Genomic DNA, 21,332 nt, shown 5'->3' with positions numbered 1-21,332 from the left:
CACCTCTACAAAGCATTCGGGAATGAGGACATTTAACATCTTGGAAATGGGTAACAGGTAGCAAAAAGAAGACTATGTATAACTGTAATAGGAAATTGTATTAAGTCATCGTTATGTAAGTATGATTTGTGTCTAAGGTTTGATACACAAAATAAGAAAATTATAGAGATTGATTCTAAAGGCTTCATGCAATCATTTTATTGTTATTCAAAGTAATTAAACTGAATTACTATTTCATATAAAGTAAACAATAAATCACTCGTTCTGTATCTCAAATATCAAACGTAAGGCCACACTACTGACAAACAAAGTTTGCAACATCTTCTAACAATGTAGCAAATGAACTTTATATTCAGGAAGCCTCCATAACTTCCCCCAATTACACAGATAGCTGTCTGAAAGCATACGGTTTGTGTAAAGACTGCATATACCATATGCACATATCACTTCACTTGCCACCGAAACAGTTGTGTCATGGGTGGAATGTGGCAACTCTACCCACACACAGTAACGTGATACAACAGATGAAGATAGTGGAAAGCCATGAAACTGCATGGAGAAATTTAAGTAGATTGTGTCCATCTCTACTTCAATGGGAATTAGATCAGGCCCCAAATGAGCATTTATGCATGACAGCTGGATTAGCATATATATTTCCTGAAAGATAGTACCTTTATAAGCTGAAGAGTTCCATAGTGTCACACTGGGGCATCAGTTCATTTTTTATTAAGAGAGAAACCATCATTTTGTAATTCATGGTAATTTCCTCCAGGACATAGGTCTCCTTAGTTATCTCTATAGAGTCTTGATCCTGCTTAATTGCAAGGTATGAGGCTGCAGCCAGGACAGCTTAGTGTATATTTGAGTTATAGTCCCCATATATTCTGGTTTGTGAGTAGGAAACCGTGCAAGCGTAAGAGACGCAATTAAGTTAAAAGTTCAGCAGTTTTCCATTTCAGTGAACTAGCAGGCATCAAATGATTATAGTATTATTACATTTTCTTACACAAGAAAAACTGCACAGCCTCTTTTTCTTTCTAAAGCATGCCCAAGCGGCGGTACCATGCCTGTCTGATCCGGGTGTGAAATCCTGGCACTCCGGAAGGCTGGAGCTCCCCAGCAGTCGTACAAAACGAAATCAGACATGCAGTGCCACGGCGGGGGGAAGCTTTACAGTGCAGGAGCACAGATGGGATCAGCTTGCACGTAAATATGTTTCTGTTGCTAGAGAAAAGCGCAGAAAGCAACAAGGAATAGAGATGAAAAATAAGATGCTGACAGAAGGGGGAAAAAAAAGTGCCAAAGGGGTACAAAGAAAAGAGGTAGAAAGGACCAAAAAGCTGGATAGGTAGTTTGAGCAGCTGGCTTTTCACTAATGAGAATTCTTCCATCTTACATCAATAATACCATTATGTGGCATTTAACCTCTCAGTTGTGACTCCATAACTGGGCATTCAAGTATTTCATAGCAATTTTCACTATTCACTCACATACATAAAAGCTCTTCCCATGAAAGGCAAAGCCTTGTGTTCCTTTTGCAGTGCTCTGAATGCAGCCAGCCGCTCTGCCCGTGTAATGAATGCAGGCAGGTCATACCTTTTACTTTTTCTTTCATAACATTAACTTAGTTTTAACATGAAAAGATGGTCATCTTCTTGGAGGAAGGCGACCAAGAGTTGGAGAGGTGATTACAGAGACAAAAATTTGTAAAAATCAGCCTGTACCTAAAAAATGACAATGAGGAAAATATCATGGTTCATGATTCCAGCTTCTTAACAGTGTTCAGATCTTAATATTTGATTAAGACAAGTAAGAACAATGGTATTTTTAGACCTGTTACTTTACTACTACAGCATAGCACAAATGCACGCAATGGAAAATGTTACTGTCTAAATGCTTCATAGATCTGCAAGCTTGAGGTAGAGGACAATATTCAGCACACGTTTTAAACTGTTACAGTCCTGATAACAGATCAAATATCTGAATAATTATAACAGTCACCTGAACATGTTGTGAGCATTTCAGGTGGTGGCAGAGCAAAGTACTACTATCCATAACTGGCAAAAATGTGTTAGAAATTCTCTCACTATGAAAGTCTTGATACTAAAATGCAGATATTTCTATAATACAAAGCAAGCTTTTGATCATATTCAACTTATTTTTAAGTATTTAGACCATTTTTGTGTAACAAGTCCTTACCTACAAATCATGCCATCCTAAGATTAAAATTTCTGAATTCAGCTCTGTTGTGGATATGCATAAGGGGCGTTTTCAATTATCTTTTTATATACACATCTTCTGGAAACCACTGAACTCAGTTCCATGCAGAGGAAAGCGGTAATATTAATTGCCTCAATGTTTTTTGTATGGGGCTTTCACTGTAGTTTTAATGCTCAATAAACATCAAAGATTTATCTTTACTATCCAACTGTGACAGAAGATGCTCTTACATTCACTTGGTAGATGGAGAACAGGCCATAAAACTTAGAGCTGAAATCATTAAGCATGCAATGATTTTAGATGTACAACATGAGTGCTCCAATTCCTCATTTTTCAGAGCACCTGTCATTTTAGGAACATCCCATTTTCAGAGCAGTGATCCCACCAAACTCAATCGCCACAGAAGCTATCTTGCAGCCCAGATCCCTGTCTCTCCACCTGGATATATTGAAACCGTAGACCATAATTAAGCTCTGCCCTCCTATTTGGAGTCCCTCTCCTCCTTCCAGTTACTCCCTTCTTTCCCCCCAACATCTTCCCTGCTTTGCCATAACTCTGCTCCCCTCCCTTGCTTCAAGCTGTGGAGGATGGATTTGTCTTTTACTACAAAGAATTCAGAAGTCAAACAAGCCTCTACTGTACAACCGTATACAGATATTTCAAAAGAGCATAGCTTCACCAAATTTGGCAGTTTAAACAAAGCAAAAAGTACCATAGCTCAGCCACAAAGACAAGTCTCTACCACAAGTTTCACATCCCTCTGTCAGTGCACGGAGGCGACAGGACCTCAAACCAGCTGTAAGTGCTGGTAAGATGAGGCAAGAAGCGCTCCCCAAATCCGCCCAGGCATGGTCGCCAGCTTCTGCCTTGGATATGTGCATGAAGAGGGGAGATGATGGGTGCTAAGAGTGTTTAAACTACTTACAGCAAATATTTCTGGCTCTGGGTGTAATGTCAGAAAGGTTGTATGACATTCACCTTCCTTTTGTGGGACAAGTGGTTGTGTGTCGCAAGCAAGGTTTGGCCCAACCGAAGCCTTCATGCCACAGCACAAAATGGTATTTTTGTTTTAGGGCTTATGAATGCAAACTTAAGCTCAGAGTATGGTAAACTGAACATCGCATTTTAAAAAGTGACTAATTTCTTCTCTAATCTGATTAACAGCAGTACCATCACAAACTCAGGACAACTGCACTCCATGCAACACAGCAGCTCCTGAGCCGTATGGAAACTAATGGACAGGTAAAAGATAAATGGGAAGGGCTCTCTTTTGATTGATGAATCTGTGACCTTGAGCAACAAGAGCACTTGCACGAAGTATATCTGCCATACGAGACAGACAAAATGAAACAGGCTCGTATTACACTCTCAGATCTCATTAGGCACCCAGACCAGAAACACCCATACTGGCACTGGCCATCTGCTGCAGAGTTTGCCTGGTTACAGGTCTGATAACACTTGCAGGGAGCAAAAGTTAATCATACGTGCAGATGAGCAACAGCACTCCTGCACAGGAAATTCAGTGAAGCATAACAGTTTCTAAAAAAAACCCCCACATACCTGTTTTTACTTCATTCTGTTGTTTCAAACCACACAGGCAAGCTAGCAGTTCAAAGAAAAATTGTTGGCATGAAAGGCCATAACTTTATATTCTTCAAATATATCTATGTAGGGGTTTTTTTTATATATAAATAACCTCTAAAGTTATCAGAAAGCTAACTTGAAATCTGCCAAATGCTGTGATCTCCTGTTAGTCTCTATATTGGGCAATAATAGAGAATTGTTTTTTAATTGCTTTTAAATTATTTCCTCTAATGCTTTTTTTTTGCTTATCTCAGTTATTTGAGAATTACTAGTATTTTCTGCCATTTGGTCTCCACCTGCAGCAATGAAGGCCCTCGCCAATAAACCTTTCCAGCTCTGCTGTAATAGTATCCCAGCATCCATCCCCCAGGAATGAAGATTCCCTGCAAACATTTTTCAAGAGACTTAAGATCAGCTGAATTTTATTCGCTGAGCAGCAATTCCTGGAAAATCCTGCAACGTATTCAAAGAGTTTCCTACTGCTTTTGGAGAATTATCTCCAGGCAAAATGATACAGTCTATTGAGGCCATATCTGACCTAGAAAGTATTAACTGAAGAATGTGCGGGACAGCTGGTTATCGGAAAGAAAAGACACGGAGAGCAGGAGAATGACATGTATTGCTGCTCGAGTCAGGTCTGAGTGACTGTCAGCTCTCCGGAGGCAGCCAAGCCAGGGAAGCAGATACGGCGCTTGTGCCAGAGCCTGTGCCGCATCCCATAACAGAGCTAGCTCAGATATCTCCAGCGCAGGACTGCGCCATGCGGCGAGGAGATAGTTTATCATCCGAGAGCATTTCAGATACGTGATATGATAAGGCTGAACAGAAATCTTAAGTATAGCAGGATTATTTCCAACAAAGTGCTAAAGGGCTTGGCCTTTCAACGGAGGGTGTTCTGTGATGGGGTTTGGCATGCAGTGTGCCAGGGTCATCTTTTTCAAAGTGCTGCTCTCCATGGTTGGTGGTGTTGCTCAGAAGCACGACCAGGTACCATCCTCCTTTTAAATTATGTTAAAAGAGAATGCCTTATTGCACAATAGTGTGAGTACCATTTATTTCCAGCTACATATCCAGTTACATCTAAACAGATGAAGCTTCAATTCTTTTTTAGCTTTCCCAGTTCAGACATAGGGATGTGTATCTGGGGTAATGTTTTTCTTCTTTACTATTCTTGTCGATGAGGTAGTGCATACCAAACGCACGTTTCCTGCCACATCACCAATGCCTGAACATTTTAAATCTGAAAAGGAAATTCTTCATTTGGAAATCATTATTTATGAGTTTGGCCAGTACTGCACCATGGATGGCACTTCCCCACCATCACTTAACCTTAGCATCTCTCATCTTACTGTAAAGTCTTGTTGCACAGGAGCAGTAATAAGGACACTTAACAACATCCTTTATTTTTCTAAATACCTTTGTACACATCCATTAATCGGTTCGAAGGAGAAAACTATGTGAGCCATAACCCGAGTTTCACAAAGGTGCTGACGCCAGTTCTGGTGGCCATTTCACGGCAAACGCGGCTTGTGCAAATGTCACAGCGAAGGAGCTGGGGAGCCAGTTTGCTGTTCAGGACACACGTGTGAGATCTCGCTTCCCACGCAGCGCTCGGTGCACCGTCCACGTTCTACCTGAGCACATCCACCGCAAGTCTGAGTTCCTGACTTTTGCAGGAGGATTTAAAGTTCTTTTTCAAATAAATTACTGTTTTAATTAGGCTTCCTGGAGTCCTGCTAGAGACCGTTTCCCTGCGATATTCCATTTAGACCGGTTCTGTGTTTTACCATACAGCTGACACCTTACTTTCACCCGCTTTTCTGCCTCCCCCGCGCCCCCCTCATTCCTCCGTGGGTGCCCAGAACACCCCTCCGAACGCCTTTTATCACCCCGCGTTCCCCTCCACCCCTTCCCCGCAGCCCTCCGGCCCCCCTGTCCCCGCACCCCCGGGTACTCCCGAGCCCCCCCGCCCTGCGTTCCCCTCCGCGACCGCGGAGCGTGCGCGGCCTGGACAGGCGGGGCGGAGGGAGAGGAGGAGGAGGAGGAGGAGCAGGGGCGACGGAGGAGGAGGAGGAGGGCCGGCCCGCCCGCAGCCGCCGCCGCCAGCGCCGCCATGATGCTTGTTTGCTTTCAATGAGTGTGAGGAGGAGGAGGAGGGGGGGAGCTGCTCTCCCGTCCGGCCCGCGGCAGGAAACAAAGAGCCAGGCAGGCGGCGGAGCGAGGGCGGCGGGGGGACGGGGATGCTGCAGCCACAGGTAGGGGCGCTCCCGCCGCGGGGGGCAGCGGCGGTGCCTCGCCTGGAGGGGGGGCTGTGGCTCCGGGGGGGCCGTACTTGGAGGGAGGGGGGTGCCGTGGGGGAGGGGAGCGGCGTTGTTACGGCGAAAGGGGGAGAGACTCCTTCAGAGTTTGACGGGGGGGCGCCCCCCGCGCGGTTCGTTTTGGGGGTGTCATGGGGGGCGAGGCCCCTCTGGGCGTGAGGGGGCTCCGGGGAGGAGCGGGGGGGTGGGGGCGGCGCTGGAGGAAGCGCTGGGCCCCGGGCGGTTGTTGCTGCGGGGACGCCCAGGGGAGGCCCCGCGCTCCGGGGAAGCGGGTGGGAAATGCCTGGTGTCGGAGCGGGGAGCGGCGGCGAAAGGGGGCTCGGCCGCCGGGAACTTGCCCGGCCACGCACCCCGGGCCGGAGGCCGGTAAACACCCACCCGGCGTGCGGAGAGAGCCGGGCCGGGCGGCGCCTCGCAGGGAGCCCGGCTTTATTTGCATCGAGAAGGCAATTAAGAGAAATTAGTATAATGGCATCTGCAAGCCGTACGGGTTTTTTTGTTTGTTTTGGGTTTTTTTTCCTCTTTCTTTTTTTTTTTTTTCTCACTGTGCAATTGAGTTTAAAATAATTAAACAAAGGCAGAGGGAAATGACATCAATCTGGTAATTGCCCGTCCGCCTTCAGCGCACGGCTTCCCCGTCTCTCTGCCTCCCCGGAGGCTGATCCGCCAGCCCCAGGGCCGGCCGCGCTGCCTGTCAGCCGAGCGCCCCTCCTGCTCCGGAAGGAGCCGCTGGCAGCCGCCCGCCCCGCCGGCAGCGGGAGCCGAGGCCTCGCTGGCGCCGGGGCCCGGAGCGGCCCTCGCTCGTTCCGGCGGAGGGAAACGGCGAGGCTGGCGTGGGGTGTGATTGGCAGCCTCGGCGGCCAATGGGGGAGCGCGGGAGGCGGGCCGGGCGCGGGCACGTGAGGCGGCGGGGCAGACGCATGCAGGGATAAACAGACGGGAGCTGGGCCGGGGGGCAGGAGCCCCGGGGGTCCGGCGGCTGAGCAGCGGTTGCTCTAACGCTGGCCTAATTGGGGGGATTTTTATTGCCTTTATTCGACGCTGGGACAGGTGTACAGGACTGAGAACCTGAACGGGGCGCAGAGCTCCTGTATCGGGGAGTAGGGGTCGCGGCTCTGGAGGTGCCGTCGCAGGCAGCTTTGCTCATCTAGAGTTTGTAGAGAATTTTAAGCCGGGGATCAGTCAGGGTTTTGGAAGAGTATGTATCTATGCACCTGTCTCTGTCTCGAAATGCGTGTATGTTGCGAACATGTATTTTATCATCAGTTTTTCAACAAACATTAAAAATTCTTATGAAACCTACTTTATATAAGATAAGAAATACATTCAGAACAAATATAGTAAAAAGAGGGGGGTTTTGTTTTATTTGTGGGTTTTTATTTTTTGTTTTTTGTTTTTTGTTTTTTTTAATACAGATACTGGTATTTCCACAAATGCATAGAAAATTGTATTACAGAAAATACAACTTCACAGACAGGTATTTGCTTTGTAACTAGAGTTACAGATCATCTGGGTTTTCATTTGATTTCTGGGGCTTATTTTCTTAATCTAGATTTCACCACAATGGGTAACTAATTGAAAATTCAAGGGATTAAGAAATACCTGTCGTATTTGTCTGGATTAAATACAAAGATACACAAGTGTTGACTGGTAATTGTATTGTATCTCGCTTTTTTTTTTTTTCATTCTAGAGCAGGTCTCGTAATTGGGAATTTATCAACATTTGCATGGGGGTAATTTTACAGGATTATCCGCCCTCTGTTCTTCTCCTGGTTCATCTGGACTCTGGAGTTTTGCTGCTAGCAATGAAGCTTTCCGTGGGGGTTTATTCATGCTATTACTGAAATGGAGCTCTTTGCATTTGGATTAACTCTATTCAATTTTCACCCGAATCACTTGGATCAGTCCATTTATGAAAAGGATACTACATGCATCTCTTTTCTGTTTGCATTTTGAAGCTGAACTCTGAATACAGTCTTGATGTGTTCAGGCTCTTTGCTTGAATTTTAGAGGAAGAACTGAAATATAAAGATAGATGAGACTGTAATATTGCATGGGCAGGTAAATACTTTTAACATTTTACCTATGAAGACTTGAATATGTGTTACAAAGGGTCACAAATCAAATGAGGTAAAATTAAGGTAAAAATCATCGGAATCAGGCTGTACTAGATATTAGGAATACATCCTTGTAAGCAAGTGCAATATTTATGATGGAAACCACTGTCTTTAAAATGGGATCAAATGTTCCCAAGTTTGAGCAAACTAAAAATCATTTCCCAGGTGATGAACGAAAGCATCTAATTAAAAGAAAACCATAACGTTGGTGGTGTAGGCAAAAATAGTCCTGTTAATCGATCACCAAAAAGCTAAGTATTTTTGCTTGCAGCGCAGTGTATCTTATTATTTGCATTATCACCGTGGCCAAGAGGCTGGGTGGTGAACCACAATTCCTCCTTCACTTGTGCAGCACATGCTACAACAGGCAGTCCCTGTTGCAGAGGCCCTGGCTCTGTTTGCTAACAGAATATTGGCGTTTAGAATTACTCTCTGGTTTTGTCGTGTAGTTTTGGCCATACACATGTATACGTGCAGGTTGTAACATTCCATCCCAGGCCCAAATGGGGCTGGATTAAGTGGAGGCTGTGCACAGCCCATATCTTTGTGAATGCAAATGCCGTTCACTCTTCAGGACTGAAAGAATATACAAGAGTTGTCACTTATTTGCATAGGGTTTTTTTTCTAGGAGAAATGTGTAGTAATCAAAGCTTACAATTGCATACAGTGAGCTTGAAAAACAACCACTGACCTTAAAACCCCACAAGAATATTCTCAGCAGACTTGCAGATTTTAGTCCTAGTTTCATGTAACAAGTTGACCCCTTCCCCTGTTGCATACAACATATCTATTATTGATTTTTCCATCCGTATATTGAGATTTTGCACTGCTTTCGGTGTCAAAATACTTCACTGACGTTACTGAGCCCGGTCTAAATTTAGATTTCTTCACGGTGTAATTTTGAAAGCTTTATATATGAATTGCTCAAACTGAGTCACTGCAGGGTTTCATCTGTTTTGTATTCCTCTTCAGTGTTGGTGCTTCATACTTGGATTATTGTACAATATCCTGCAAGATTGATTATTAGTATTGTATTAAGAGACATAAATTATGCTCCTACATTGAAACTGGGTTGTACAACTCCACTCAACAGGGAAGCCTGGCATAAGTTTGGGGACTGCACTCACGATTTCTGCAGTTGGAGTCTTAAAGAGTTTACAAATGCTTCTGCAGGCCCCATAGAAAAAGCTGTTTAAATGCTTAACATGTACTTTTGAGCTACTAATTACACTTCCAAGATGGTGCTTATTTAAAAAAAAAAAATTGGCAACAGCTCCATTTTCGCTTTTGTAAAACTGCAACGTTAATCCTTTTGTTAATGCCTCAGAGGGCTTTTTTAAGTGAAGGAATCAAGGAGGGACCAGGAGCAGAAAAGATATACATAGGTGTTTACTTTAGAACTAAACCACTTGCTGTTAGTATTGCAATTTATGCTAGTATGCAGCATTGCAGGAAGAGGGTTGTTCGTTGATTTTTGTGGGTTTGGTTTTGTTTGTGTGTTTTTTGTTTTGTTTTTTTTTCTGTTGTATTTGGGGGGAGGTGTGTGGGGTTTTGTTGTGTTTTGTTACTGGGAAAGCGGTTGGGTGTGTTGTGGAGGCTGCCATCTAGATGTTGTGATCGCAGCCTGGATGTGATGGCTCTTTTGTGTGTCTTCATTCATGTTCCTGACATGGAACCTCTATTTTGCAAGTCAAGCAATGTCCTACCTTAAGCCTCTCCTAAAGATGTTGTACCATTTTATAATACCAGTATCTCCAAGGCCTCCTTCAGCTCTTTGAGCTTCGCCCATTTCCTTTGCAAGGCAGCAGTTTGTCTGAAGACTTGGGGGTTTCTAGAACGTAGTTCACATCACTAGGGTAACCATCTTGCCATAGTTAGGAGAACATGAAGTATACCATAGTAGTATACTGCGTATTACAGATAATCTGCAGCTTTACTGCTTGAGCTGTTTTGAAGTCTGTTGATGAGTGAGGTGTGGATCCTGCAAGTTGATCTGACTTAGATGGTGCTTCACAGAAGTGTCTCTCTGCATAGATCTCTCTGTAGATCAGGAAAAAGAACTTAAGCACAGGGTGTGCTTCACAGACAGATCCTTTCACGTGCTTTTTGGAACAAAAACAACACATTGCACCAACACCTACAAAGACAGGAAGGCTTGAAACTAAACTAAAACGCAGCTAGGTTTGAGTGTGCACGGTCTGATCTGTATCACCTGTCAGCACAAGGAGACAGTGTTGTAATGGCTAAATAATTAAAAGTGTTAAGATATTTTATGCAAACGGCTGACCATTAACACTTTTAGATATTCTTTTAAAGAAGTTTTAACAGTTGTGCACCCAGCAGCAGAGCTTTGTCTGACAAAGCAAGGGTTCTGTGGCCTCAGATGGAGTTTTCAGTGCCGCCTTAATCCCAGTTCATCTGTAAGTAGACAAGTGCTTACAGGGACCAGCGTTTTTTAGGAACAAGTGATCTGTGGTAAGAGTAACTAGAACTAGGAAGGAGTCTTTGCTTTGCTTTGCTGAGGAATGTTGTGAAAGATCCACCTATAGAGGCTTGAGAACCGATTTTACAATAGTTGTTCGTGGTGTAGGTGCTTTCTGTGCCTACATCACCCCGGGGTGTATGTCAGGACCTTTCTCTGGTGGCAGAGCTTGGAAAGCTGCTGCATTGGTTGTTCATTAACTCCACATTATCTACATCAGTACAACCATCATTGGAGTAATACTGAAAACCAACCAGTGACATGGCTGGAGTGGTGATACTTTTTTAAAAAAACCAACAACAACCGCCATGTTCTTACCTGGGTTTGTCATTGGTTTTCAGTGTTGTCTCACAACAGCTGCCCCAGCACAACGGAAGAGGGTGATGACGTGGAGACAGGAAAGAAATCTCGAGGTGGCTTTGCTGCGCAAGAGCGTGGTTGTGGAGCAACATTCTCAGGCTTGTTAGTTGGATTTGAAATAACAACAATCTATGCATAGTCTGGTTGCTTTTATGAGGCTGTGGTTAGATGGGTAAAGCATGAGCTGCGTGAATGAGTTCTGTAATATCTTGAACTTAGTCTAACAACTCAATATTAACAAGCATTTAAATATCTATAAATTGTTTTTTAAGAAGGCAAAGATTTTTGGATCTGGATACTGACATCTATTGTCAAGCTCTTTTTCAGATCTATAGCAGGAATGCTGAGAATGAGCTCATGTCCAAATTCATTTGAAATAGCTAGGTTGTCTCTTATTCATAAGTTCTATTGGAAGGCTAAGAAAGAGAATAATGTTTTGTGCAATGACTTTATATTTTTACCCACAGAATAACAGAAACGTAATTTTTCTGCAGATGCGTAGAGGAAAATGTGGTAAGGAATGTTGTGGTATTCGTGCCAGTACTTAAAATAGTTTACTGAGTTGGACAAAGATAAGGAATTGTGCAGTAGTTACTCTAAACAAAGATTAATATTCCATGTATCATGAAGAGTCATAATTAATTGTCAAATATGGTTGTCTGGACACAACCACTGGAGTAAGGGTTGGTACTGGGTTAATGTTTTGGAGTGTAAGACCGTTCTCGTTAGCTTTCTGGAGACATTTGTGGGTGAAACCTCTAAGCCTTGGCCTTACTGTGTATTTGCATTTTTAAAACTTGAAGCTAAGCGTTTTAAGACAGAACTCTTTGAAAGTTGATCTTTTAGGTTTCACCTTATTTGTACAATGTATAATTATGTAATGCAAGTAAATTATCAAAGTGATAGTGAATCTGCCTGATCTTTTAATGTATTGGCATTTCAGAATACACTAGCATAGAAAATGCAGAAAAATGTTGTACAGTTCTCATTAAGTAGCCAAAGTGTTTCTAGGGATACCAGTTAAAAGTCAACCTTGGCTTTGCAATTTGGTTTTGCATTAATGTTTGTTTTGTATACAGTGGCCTTTTCCTAGAGGCATAATTACATACAATTGCTGATAATTAAGAACTATTCTAGTCATCTGGACTATGTCTATGCTACACTGAGAACATTTGGATATAGTATTTCCAGTCATTAGATGTAGTGCAGGTTAAGAGGTGTGAATTTGAGTTCTTCATGAGTTAGTTCAAGTGTGATCTCGAAGTCGTGTCTAGAAGATGGAGCAGTGAAGGATCGGAGTGCTGAAATGTGCCTTTTGCACTCTGAGTGTTTCAAAGCGTTCTTTTGGAGTCCAGCTGGTCTTATAGCAACTGAACATAGGAGTTAAAACAAACAAAAAACCCCAAAATGTGAACAGCCTTTTTAAAATAAAATGCCAAGAGTGTTGGTGCCAGTCAACATATAGATGTTTAGATATTTACCTAAAAGCAGCATACTAGTAGAAAAAAATAAATCTGTGTTTTCGTGCAACACTGATGTTCTCTTTGTGTATATTTCAATAGTACAATCTTGTTCACTCCTACAAAGTTAAATGTAGGGTTGCATTTCGATAGATAGGCAAGTTCTCAAATTTCTGTTTATGCAGTATCAAAATATTTGCAATGTTAGTTCTAATGTGCTTTAGCATGGATTTGTCTAATTTGAGGAAGCTTTAGTTCTTTCATTTTTATTTTCTTTTAGGTGGTGGCTTACATCTGCATTTCTGAACTTGTGTTTATCTACTTGCACACTTGTGTATTGTAGCAAAATGTAATCAGAAGCTATATTTCATAGCAGGATGCAGATATTCTTCCATATTATGGTGTATACCTGCTAGTAGTTGGGAAATCCCAAACTGTAGGTGTATGTTAAAATCTGTTTTTAAAAAAAGAAGTTCTATTTGGTATGTTTTAAATAAGACATTGATAGAAATAAGACTGACAGGAAGTTTAGAAGACTTTGTAGGAGCAGTATCAGGCATACTCCAAAATATTGAATTCTCTAGTTGAAGTTGTATGCCTGGGGGAGGGTGGTCCCAAATAATTTTATATAAGAGTTTAGCTGAAGTACGTTAAATTTACTTCACCTGACACTTGAGGTTTAGCTGGGATGTGTTGGATACTTGCTTGCTCCCCTTCCTCATTGTGGTTTCCTGCCTATGAACATTTTTTCCATCATTTTTCACTGTTAAGATCACTTTCTAGTTTGCTGGCCATGCATGGGGTAGACTGGGGATAAATAGAGTCATTGACTCAGCTCATGAGTTCAAGTGTGTAAATTCTGTAGGGACTTGACCATTATCATAAACCTGTTGAAGCTTCTGTTTTCAGGTGTGCGCCTTGTCATCCTGGCCTGGGTCTTTATGCAGGGTTGTTGCCTCCTTTGCTCATACTTCAGGCTGAAAGGTAGTTAAGTTCCCATAGAAATTCCTAATTTGCTGGGTGAAGTGCCACCAGTGACAGGAAAGTGAAACCAGTAAGCTTGATTCATTCGGAAAAGCATTGTTTAAAAAACAGGTAGTGGTCTTTGAGCGGGAATGAGCAAATGTTAAATTTTATGGTAAAAACTGGAATCCAACACTATGAAATTACCTTAGAGGTGGGGTTTTTTTCCAAAGCACGGTAGTTATTTTTTAGATGTACTCCTTTTGAAGAGAGTCACTGTTTGGGATTAAAAGCAGTGATTTCTGTTCATTCTAATGAAACTCAGCAGTAGAGATTAACCCTTTAAATACAGGTTAACATTTCTGCCTAGCCTATACATTGCTAGAACTGCTGCAGCTTTACGTTATCTAAAAAGCAGTGTACTTTGCCTTCAGGTAGGATTTCAGACTTTGTTCAGTGTTACTATTTAACTGATGCATGGGTGAGGGTTGTTGGAAACCAGATTTTCTTCCTGCTGTGTGAGAAGATTTTGGGTAGGTGTGGCCAGAAGGACAATTATGTCATTGTTCTGATTTCAGTCCCATAAACAGCTGTGCTGCAAATCCGCACATACATTACACATACAGGAATAATAATACAGGAAGCTAGGCTCCCTCAAATAGTTTTTCTTCCTCTTCCACCTTAGCTTTTGGGGCAGTTTAATTATCTTAACCAGCTCCTTTTGTTGTCAGACAAAAGTCAGTGTTGATGCAAGAGCCAAATGAAAATACAGAGTCTTGGGGAGGAACCGCAGCAGGACCAGCTTAGTTCTGCTTCATGTGTTGTGAAACCTCGGTGCAAGCGGCTGGAGAGGGGGTTGAGGAGGTTCTAAATTAGCTTTGTATTCAAGACATATCAGTCAGTTTAAGAAATGCTTCTGGGGAAAGTCATTGGAAACCATTTTCAAATGAAACTTTGGATTGCACGGAAGAGAGTTTGAAGGCTAAAGGCACGAGGTTACAAATGAGTGGTTTGGGATGAGCTTCCAGTATTAGGGTTTGGAGAAAGAAAGGACTGCCATATGCGCTATCGTTTTATTACAAGATCTTTGAGCAACTTAATAGTTTAATAGGAAGAACTGTAGGTTGCGTTCTATCCTGCTATTTTTCTGAAGTGCAAAAATAATTCATTTGGTAAGTAATACTGTACTGCATCTATAAATGGAAAATTACTTAAATTATCTTGTTACTTCTAATTTTGTTGGGTGTAGATTTGTATAGTTTATTCACTGTTTTTAATTAAAGTAGCAGGAAGTTTGAGGAATTCTGCACTTGATCAGGTGTGGTGCTGCTTTGTTTACTTCTCCTGGTTGCCCTCTAATCTACATCAGCTTATTAATGATAAATAAATTAAATAAAGGGTGGGGTGGAGTCAAAAGAAGTCATCAAGTGTCAAGAAGCTTCAGAAGCAGGGTTGAAATGCTTCAGCATAGGGATCTTGAGGCATTTCTAAAGTGGCTCACATTTATTAATGGGATTTGTAGATGTTGCTTAGTAAGTATTGAAATAGTTATTTCAGAATAGTTGATTAAATCAGATAAAGTTGTATCTGGCATTAACCGTCCTGCTCTCACTTGTTCCTTGTTTTCTATGAAGTTTTAGAATTCAAGGTTTTTTTGCTTATTTTAAATTTCGATATGAAAGAAGCTGCTGGTTTTTCGGAGAGTTTTTGTAGCAATCCTGAAATCTGCATTTATAGTAAAGCTAATACTATAAAGGATTGATGGTAGTTGGCCTGCAGGAGTAGTCTAATGGATTTAGTTTTGAAATAGAAGTAGTTTATCTGTGGTGTTATAGAAAGCATTTCAGGAAATGCAGAGCTGCTGTAGTATTTTCTGTTGGTGTGGCGGGGTTTGTGTTGGTGGTTTGTTGGGTGGGGGGTTTTTTTGTTGTTGTTTTTGTTGGGTTTTGGTTTTTTTCTTTTTCTTAAACCCTTAATGCCTGCTCATGTACCTATTTTGACTAAATGCTTTACTGAACCTTTTTGCAATTTCATAAAAATGGCAGAAGGGAAGGACAGGAAAAATGTCACCGTCTTTCCTACCTTGTCATTCAATGCAGTTTCCCCAGACTATCAAATCTCCATTTTAGAGGCGTTATTTATTGGGAGTTCATGGGGTCATCTGGAGCATTAACTATTTCATAGCCCACCTGCTGCCTTACACACGCCTATAGCCTGGGAGACTTAACATTTCCAAAGTCCTGTTGGACACCGCTCTGACGTCCCTACCAGCCAGCAGTGTCTCTGAAAGGCTTGGCCTTGTTCTCCAGGCCACCAGCTCCTCCTGGCCCGACCCGCGGTGGCACCGGCGCTGCAGCGGTCAGAGCTCCCCGGGGCATCCGCTCGCGGGGCTGCTGCGGATCTCGCCATCTCTTGTCCAGGACAGTTCTCTGAAACAACACCGAGGCTGAGTGTTCAACACTTGTAGTTTCATTGGAGAGACAGGCAGCCAGCAGCACAGGTGCACCTCAACCCGTGAGTGTTCGGCTTTGTCTCGGGTGGTCTGGTCCTGAGTGAAGGCAGAGCCGGTGCTCTGTCACCTACCAGCTGCATTAGCCAACTTTGTCAGCTCTTCTTCTAACAGGTTACCCTCTCTTGACTTTACAATCTTCAGGCTTTTTCTTCTTTCTGATCCTCATCACCCTCACCCTGCACCTTTCCCTGATGGGCAGTGTTTCCACTGCTCTCCCTTGCCCTGTCCTTTTCTCTCTGTACTGTCTGTGCAAGCAAGGACTTAAAACTGTGTCTATTCTGAAGACTCGAGATCTAATTCTCTACATCAGACCATTTGCCCCATTGATGACATGAGCTCGGCTTAGCTTGGTTTCTTTGGGGTAAGGAGTGTTAATTATGTGTTGGAACTGAGTGACCTGGGGTAGGAATGGTCAGCCACGCTCCTTGAACTCTCAATCTCTTTTTGCAGCTATTTAAATAGTAGTTTTAATAACCTGGTACAAGATAGTAAACAATTTAATTTGCATTCAAACATATTTAAATGTCATCTTCATTAAATATATATAGTCTGGGGTAATGTTCTGGGCATCTATGTCGTATCTTTGTTTATAAAGCTTTTCTTCTTTACGTACTAACTTGCATGTGATAACAGCCTAATACTCAGTGGTGCTTTCCACCATCTGCGTTGGTGCAACTGAAAACTACAGGTGGTGTATGCTTTTTTCTAAATGATCGCCATGGTAGTTGAAAGCTGCTGTTATCAGTGGCTTTAAGGTTGTTCGACACTATTTTATGGCTCTTAATTAAAATTGCTTTCGTCTGACAAAACTGTATCACTTAATCTGAGGGTTACCTCAGCTTTTATGGGGAACTGTAGCAGCTCAGCAGGTTCTGAATTTGGATTTGGGGAGATGGAGAGACAATGATTTGCAAGAGAGACTGATTTTTTTCTTGAACTACTCCATGCTGTGAAACTTTGAAATGCAATTCAAGGTATTGCACTTGTGGTTTTTTATGTCCTGTGAAATATAACCCAAATTTAGCCTTGCTGTCAGATCCTGAGAAATCTCGAGTTCCATGTGATGGATAATGATGCTTTAATGCTTGTTGTGACAAGATCCTTGGTGTTCTGGGGTGGCTGATGTCAATGATGCTATTGGTCATCAGCAGCTGCTTCAGCCAGGAGACTCTTAAGTATTTGCTGCTTTTTTGCTCCTGAAAATCCTAAACAGCGTGGAATCATCGCTGTGAAATGCAGCAGTGAGACAGGGAAAACCATCAAGAACAGGAGCTTTACTGAGAGGGAGAATAGTACCGTGGATAGACCAGGAGTGCAAGGTCAGCAAGGTCTACTGTTAAAACTTCGAATTCTTAAATCTCTAGTTGTTTTAGCACACATTAACAAAACCCACTGGAAAAGTGTGTCATCCTGTCCTGGTAGCAGGGAGCGATACTCTGCTGGTACCAGCAAGGCTGTTAATTAGTGCATGTGATGGAGTGTGCTCTGGGGATCCTTCGTTTCTGTACTGAATGAGATTTCTGTCTCCAGTATACCTGCTTCATTTCTTGAAAAATTGGAACATATTTATTAATTCAGGGAGATGCAGGAAGAGAAAGCATCAAATGACTGACGAAGGGAAATGTTTCCTGACAAACTGGAGCATTCCTGTGTGACATCAGTGAATTACAGATATTTCTATATAGCAATTTCAGAAGAGGTGCTCTATACATTATTTTGCTAATAATTATTGCACTAGTTGCGTAGTTATTGCAGGGAGAAGTTTTGCCTTCACCTTTCTGGTGGTTATAATCCAGTCTTATCTCCTTTAATTAGCTTGGTTTGAAGAAGAAAGTGTTACACTTGGTGGCTCCAGTACCCTGGGTACTCAAGTGCCTTCGTTCATTAAGGGGCTCCACCCAGCTGCTATTTATAATCTCATCCTTTTACCCACAATTCACTTTTTAAAGGGGAATTTCTTTTCACTGCAGAAATCTCTTTTTGACCAGTGGTGGGAGTGGGAAAGGGAAGGAGGAGTGTGAATTAGTGAAAGAACTGTTGTGTTAAAGTAAGCGTGTGGTGCCTAAAAAGCTTTATTTTAGTTAAAATGCATAATTAGCTGAAAGTTTGGGGAGGGGTTCTGTTGATTGTTTGGGTTTTTTTTTTTAACATGCGGAGTAAACATTTTCCAGTAAATTCAATAAACAGATAATAAGTCTGGTTGGTAGTCTAATTTACCAATAGTTATTCCCTGTTTATTCTCTCTATAATTACAACACTTTTCTGATGTATTTGCTTTGTTCAAGGATGTGAAAAAAATAGAAACCCTTGAAAAATTTGGTAGGTAGGTGTGCTCATAATTTTGGCCAGGATAGCTACTTCTTTATTGAGTCTTTTGGGGTAGTATTATAATATTAATGTGATGTATTTTGCTTAATAACTGCGTAATATTGCTTGTAGTCTATTTGTAAATGTGATTTGAGCAAGTAATTTCTCTGTTTCATAAAGGTAATTTTATAGCTTGTTGCTTACACCTTTCAGTATGTGCTTTGGATGTGGCGGCTTAAGATGGTAAAATCTTTGCTGTAAAAGCTCTTAAATATATGTAGCGACATGCAGAAACATTATTCTTATTTGTGATAAATGTGATTTTTTAATTGGAAGTCCTATGTAACTTGAAAACATGGAGCTAATTTGTAAATTAATATAATATTGATTGATTTATTTAGAATATTTGTAAGCTGGTTTTCATCTTAAACTGACTAAAGCCTGGATGTTTTTCTCCTGGAACAGAGAAGACGTAGCCCGTGGTGCTGGGAGGGCTGTGGCACAGGCTTTATTATGGAGCCAGGAATGGCTTTTCTGGTTTGTTTCCTTCCTATCTGTAGTGAAATAGTACAACTATGTTGATGTACAGGAAAGCTGGAAAGAGGCTTTTTTTTGGAGAAGAGGTTTTTTTCTACTTCTCTCTCACAGTCCATGATTGAGCACGATTAAAAGAGATAAGAAATTAAACAATATTTCTTGTAGAGTTATCAGGAATGCCATGAAAGAGAGCGAGACAAATGGAGTTAAATTTCAGTGTTAAACAGCTGGCTGAAGAAAGTGATAGAAATGTCTAAATCAAGTACAATATTTTCAGATTGAAAAGGGCAGGATGAGGGTTGGATTAAAAGCTGTCATTTCACAGCCTTGAGAATCTTTTTGAAACCTTAATTGTTTCCTGGGTGTGCTGAATTGTGCAAAAAGTTAAGATTTGCAGTAAACTTGGAACTGATAGATAGTCAAGGTTATTAGCAGATGTTTTCTTTATGGTTTTACAGTCCAGCGATGGTGATCATTCTCTTTTGGAAGTTCATTGCAGTAGGATGGATTGATCCTGAAGGACACAGTGACATCCCACAAGAGGTGGCAGGACACAATGTTTGTGTCGGTTTACCAATTTTGTTAAATTATTGGCTGGGGGGTTAGGCTGCATCCGCCATTGCAGGAGTGTCAGAAATCCGTGGTCTTCTGTTTCTTAGCAGTCCTTTCCACTCGGTGATGTTTGTAAATGGGCACAGGTTATCTTTATCTGGAGTTTTGAAAAGTGTTTGGAGCAAATGTCTGGTACGAAGTTTAACTGAAATGGAAATTGCCTTTTGATAATTCTCAGTATATAGTATCTTAATTAATTGTCTTTTTGGCTCAACAGGAATGCCCAAGGAAAAGTACGATCCACCTGATCCACGGAGGATGTACACAATTATGTCCTCAGAGGAAGCAGCCAACGGAAAGAAATCACACTGGGCAGAGTTGGAAATAAGTGGTAAGAAACTGAGGAACGGTCCTGAGTTATGAATTAATTGCAAGTTAAGAGTAACCTACATAGTACAGCTTGAATAAAAAGTCTGGAGTGGAGTTACCTACCCTAAAGTGAGTGGGGACACCAACACAGCGGCTGCCGGGCTTTGGCTGTGTGAGGGGAAGTGTTGGGTTGGGATCACATAGGGAGCTGTAGGAGAGGTGAGTTGAGGCAGGTGGGGAATCCCAACATGTAGGAGAGTTGGGAAGATGAGGGTGTGGATGTGAACTCTTCGTGTCTTAAGAAGATGAGGTGGGTGAGAGGCTGGATTTAAGATCTCATTTGTCAAAGAAAAGATGGTGAAGTTGGGGATGATATATAGAGATATGCTGTTACTCTAAGTAATGTGACAACAAATGAAAATAAAATTAAAATAAAATAATGCTCACAACTCATAAACATGAACTCCAGCTAGTGTGGGACGTCAGTCTCTTGATTTGCAGAGTAAATTCTGATTTTGCTACATAAAGTGTGTTTACAAGGAAATTCAAGCAAATATTTTAAGAATTTTAAAACTGTGATGTTGGAAATTAAGGCTGAAATTTTTCTTAAATATAGAGGTTCTTTAAGAGATGGCAAAAATTGCTATGTGGTGTTTCTAAATGACTGTGCAACAGAGAAATTTAAGGAAGGAAGAATACAAATAGAGTTCTTTGAATTGTGAAGAGTCTTTCCATCCAGATCACTGAATCTGTGTCTTGCTTCAAGTGCCATGTGCCTCAACATGTGAATAGCATTCTTTACTTGAAGGTTACAGATGCAGAAACCTAGTTAAATGCTGCTTCAGGAATCAGCATTATATATCAGCATTAGGCTTGGATATCCACTTGGACATCTGCTGCCTCTGCACAGGGAGCGCATTAAGTGATGGCTTTTCCCTTTCCTGCCTGGTAATCTCAGTACAGGCTGATTCCAGCCGGAGAGATGCAGGTAGTGAGGAGGATGGATGAGTGATGTCGATGGGAAATCCTTTCAGCTACAAGGGTTTCTTTGACCACAGTCACCTGTTTGCATTGGGATGGGGAAGAGGTGTTCATTCCATTTAAAAAATGCAAAGAACTGTTGATTTGTAATGAGCATTACAGTGCCATGAATCCTTGAAGAACTCTATGCATTTGCCTTGCAAAAGAATATGTGAATATGTTTTTGTTTTATTAATGTTTACGCTGTCTTTTCCGTGCCAAATGCTTGGTCATCTAATATAGAAGGCCACAAATGTTTTAACAGTGTTCATTTAAATACCGAGTTTTTTCACTGCTGTGTCTTGTGCCACTCATTTTATTATAGCTCACTGGAGATCATACCTGTATTAAACCTTCTGTTACCAGGGACTGAGTCCCGGGTACACGCATATTAGTATAGCTTTGCCCGAGTACTAAACATGAATTCTTTTATTTCAAGAAAATCATTTAAGGAAAATAATTATAATGTGTGAATGTTGGTATAATATTAACCACATCGTTCTTAATGTTGTTGAGTAATGGTGGGGTTGG

The 21,332-nt window shown here is 41.8% G+C and overlaps 1 protein-coding gene across 5 annotated transcripts in view; it reads left to right on the top strand.

The window, feature by feature from the left end:
* Positions 1–5,826: 5,826 nt before the first annotated feature.
* CNOT6 (CCR4-NOT transcription complex subunit 6) overlaps positions 5,827–21,332 on the top strand; it is a 33,033-nt gene continuing 17,527 nt past the window's right edge. The window contains exons 1-2 of one of the 5 annotated variants that reach the window (XM_065029823.1): positions 5,827–6,059; positions 19,690–19,803. In XM_065029823.1, the coding sequence (XP_064885895.1) occupies positions 19,692–19,803 (112 nt within the window). In that variant the 5' untranslated portion in view covers positions 5,827–6,059; positions 19,690–19,691. Of the gene's footprint in view, positions 6,060–6,181; positions 6,236–7,542; positions 7,600–7,813; positions 8,184–19,689; positions 19,804–21,332 lie in introns of those variants that run through there. The other 4 variants (XM_065029827.1, XM_065029825.1, XM_065029824.1 and 1 more) reach the window with 4 other exon arrangements.

Source organism: Columba livia, chromosome 14 (genome assembly GCF_036013475.1).
Source record: "Columba livia isolate bColLiv1 breed racing homer chromosome 14, bColLiv1.pat.W.v2, whole genome shotgun sequence".
NCBI classification, from domain to species: domain Eukaryota; kingdom Metazoa; phylum Chordata; class Aves; order Columbiformes; family Columbidae; genus Columba; species Columba livia.
Note: the sequence above shows the minus strand (reverse complement) of the source record. Positions and strands in the feature narration are given on the sequence as shown.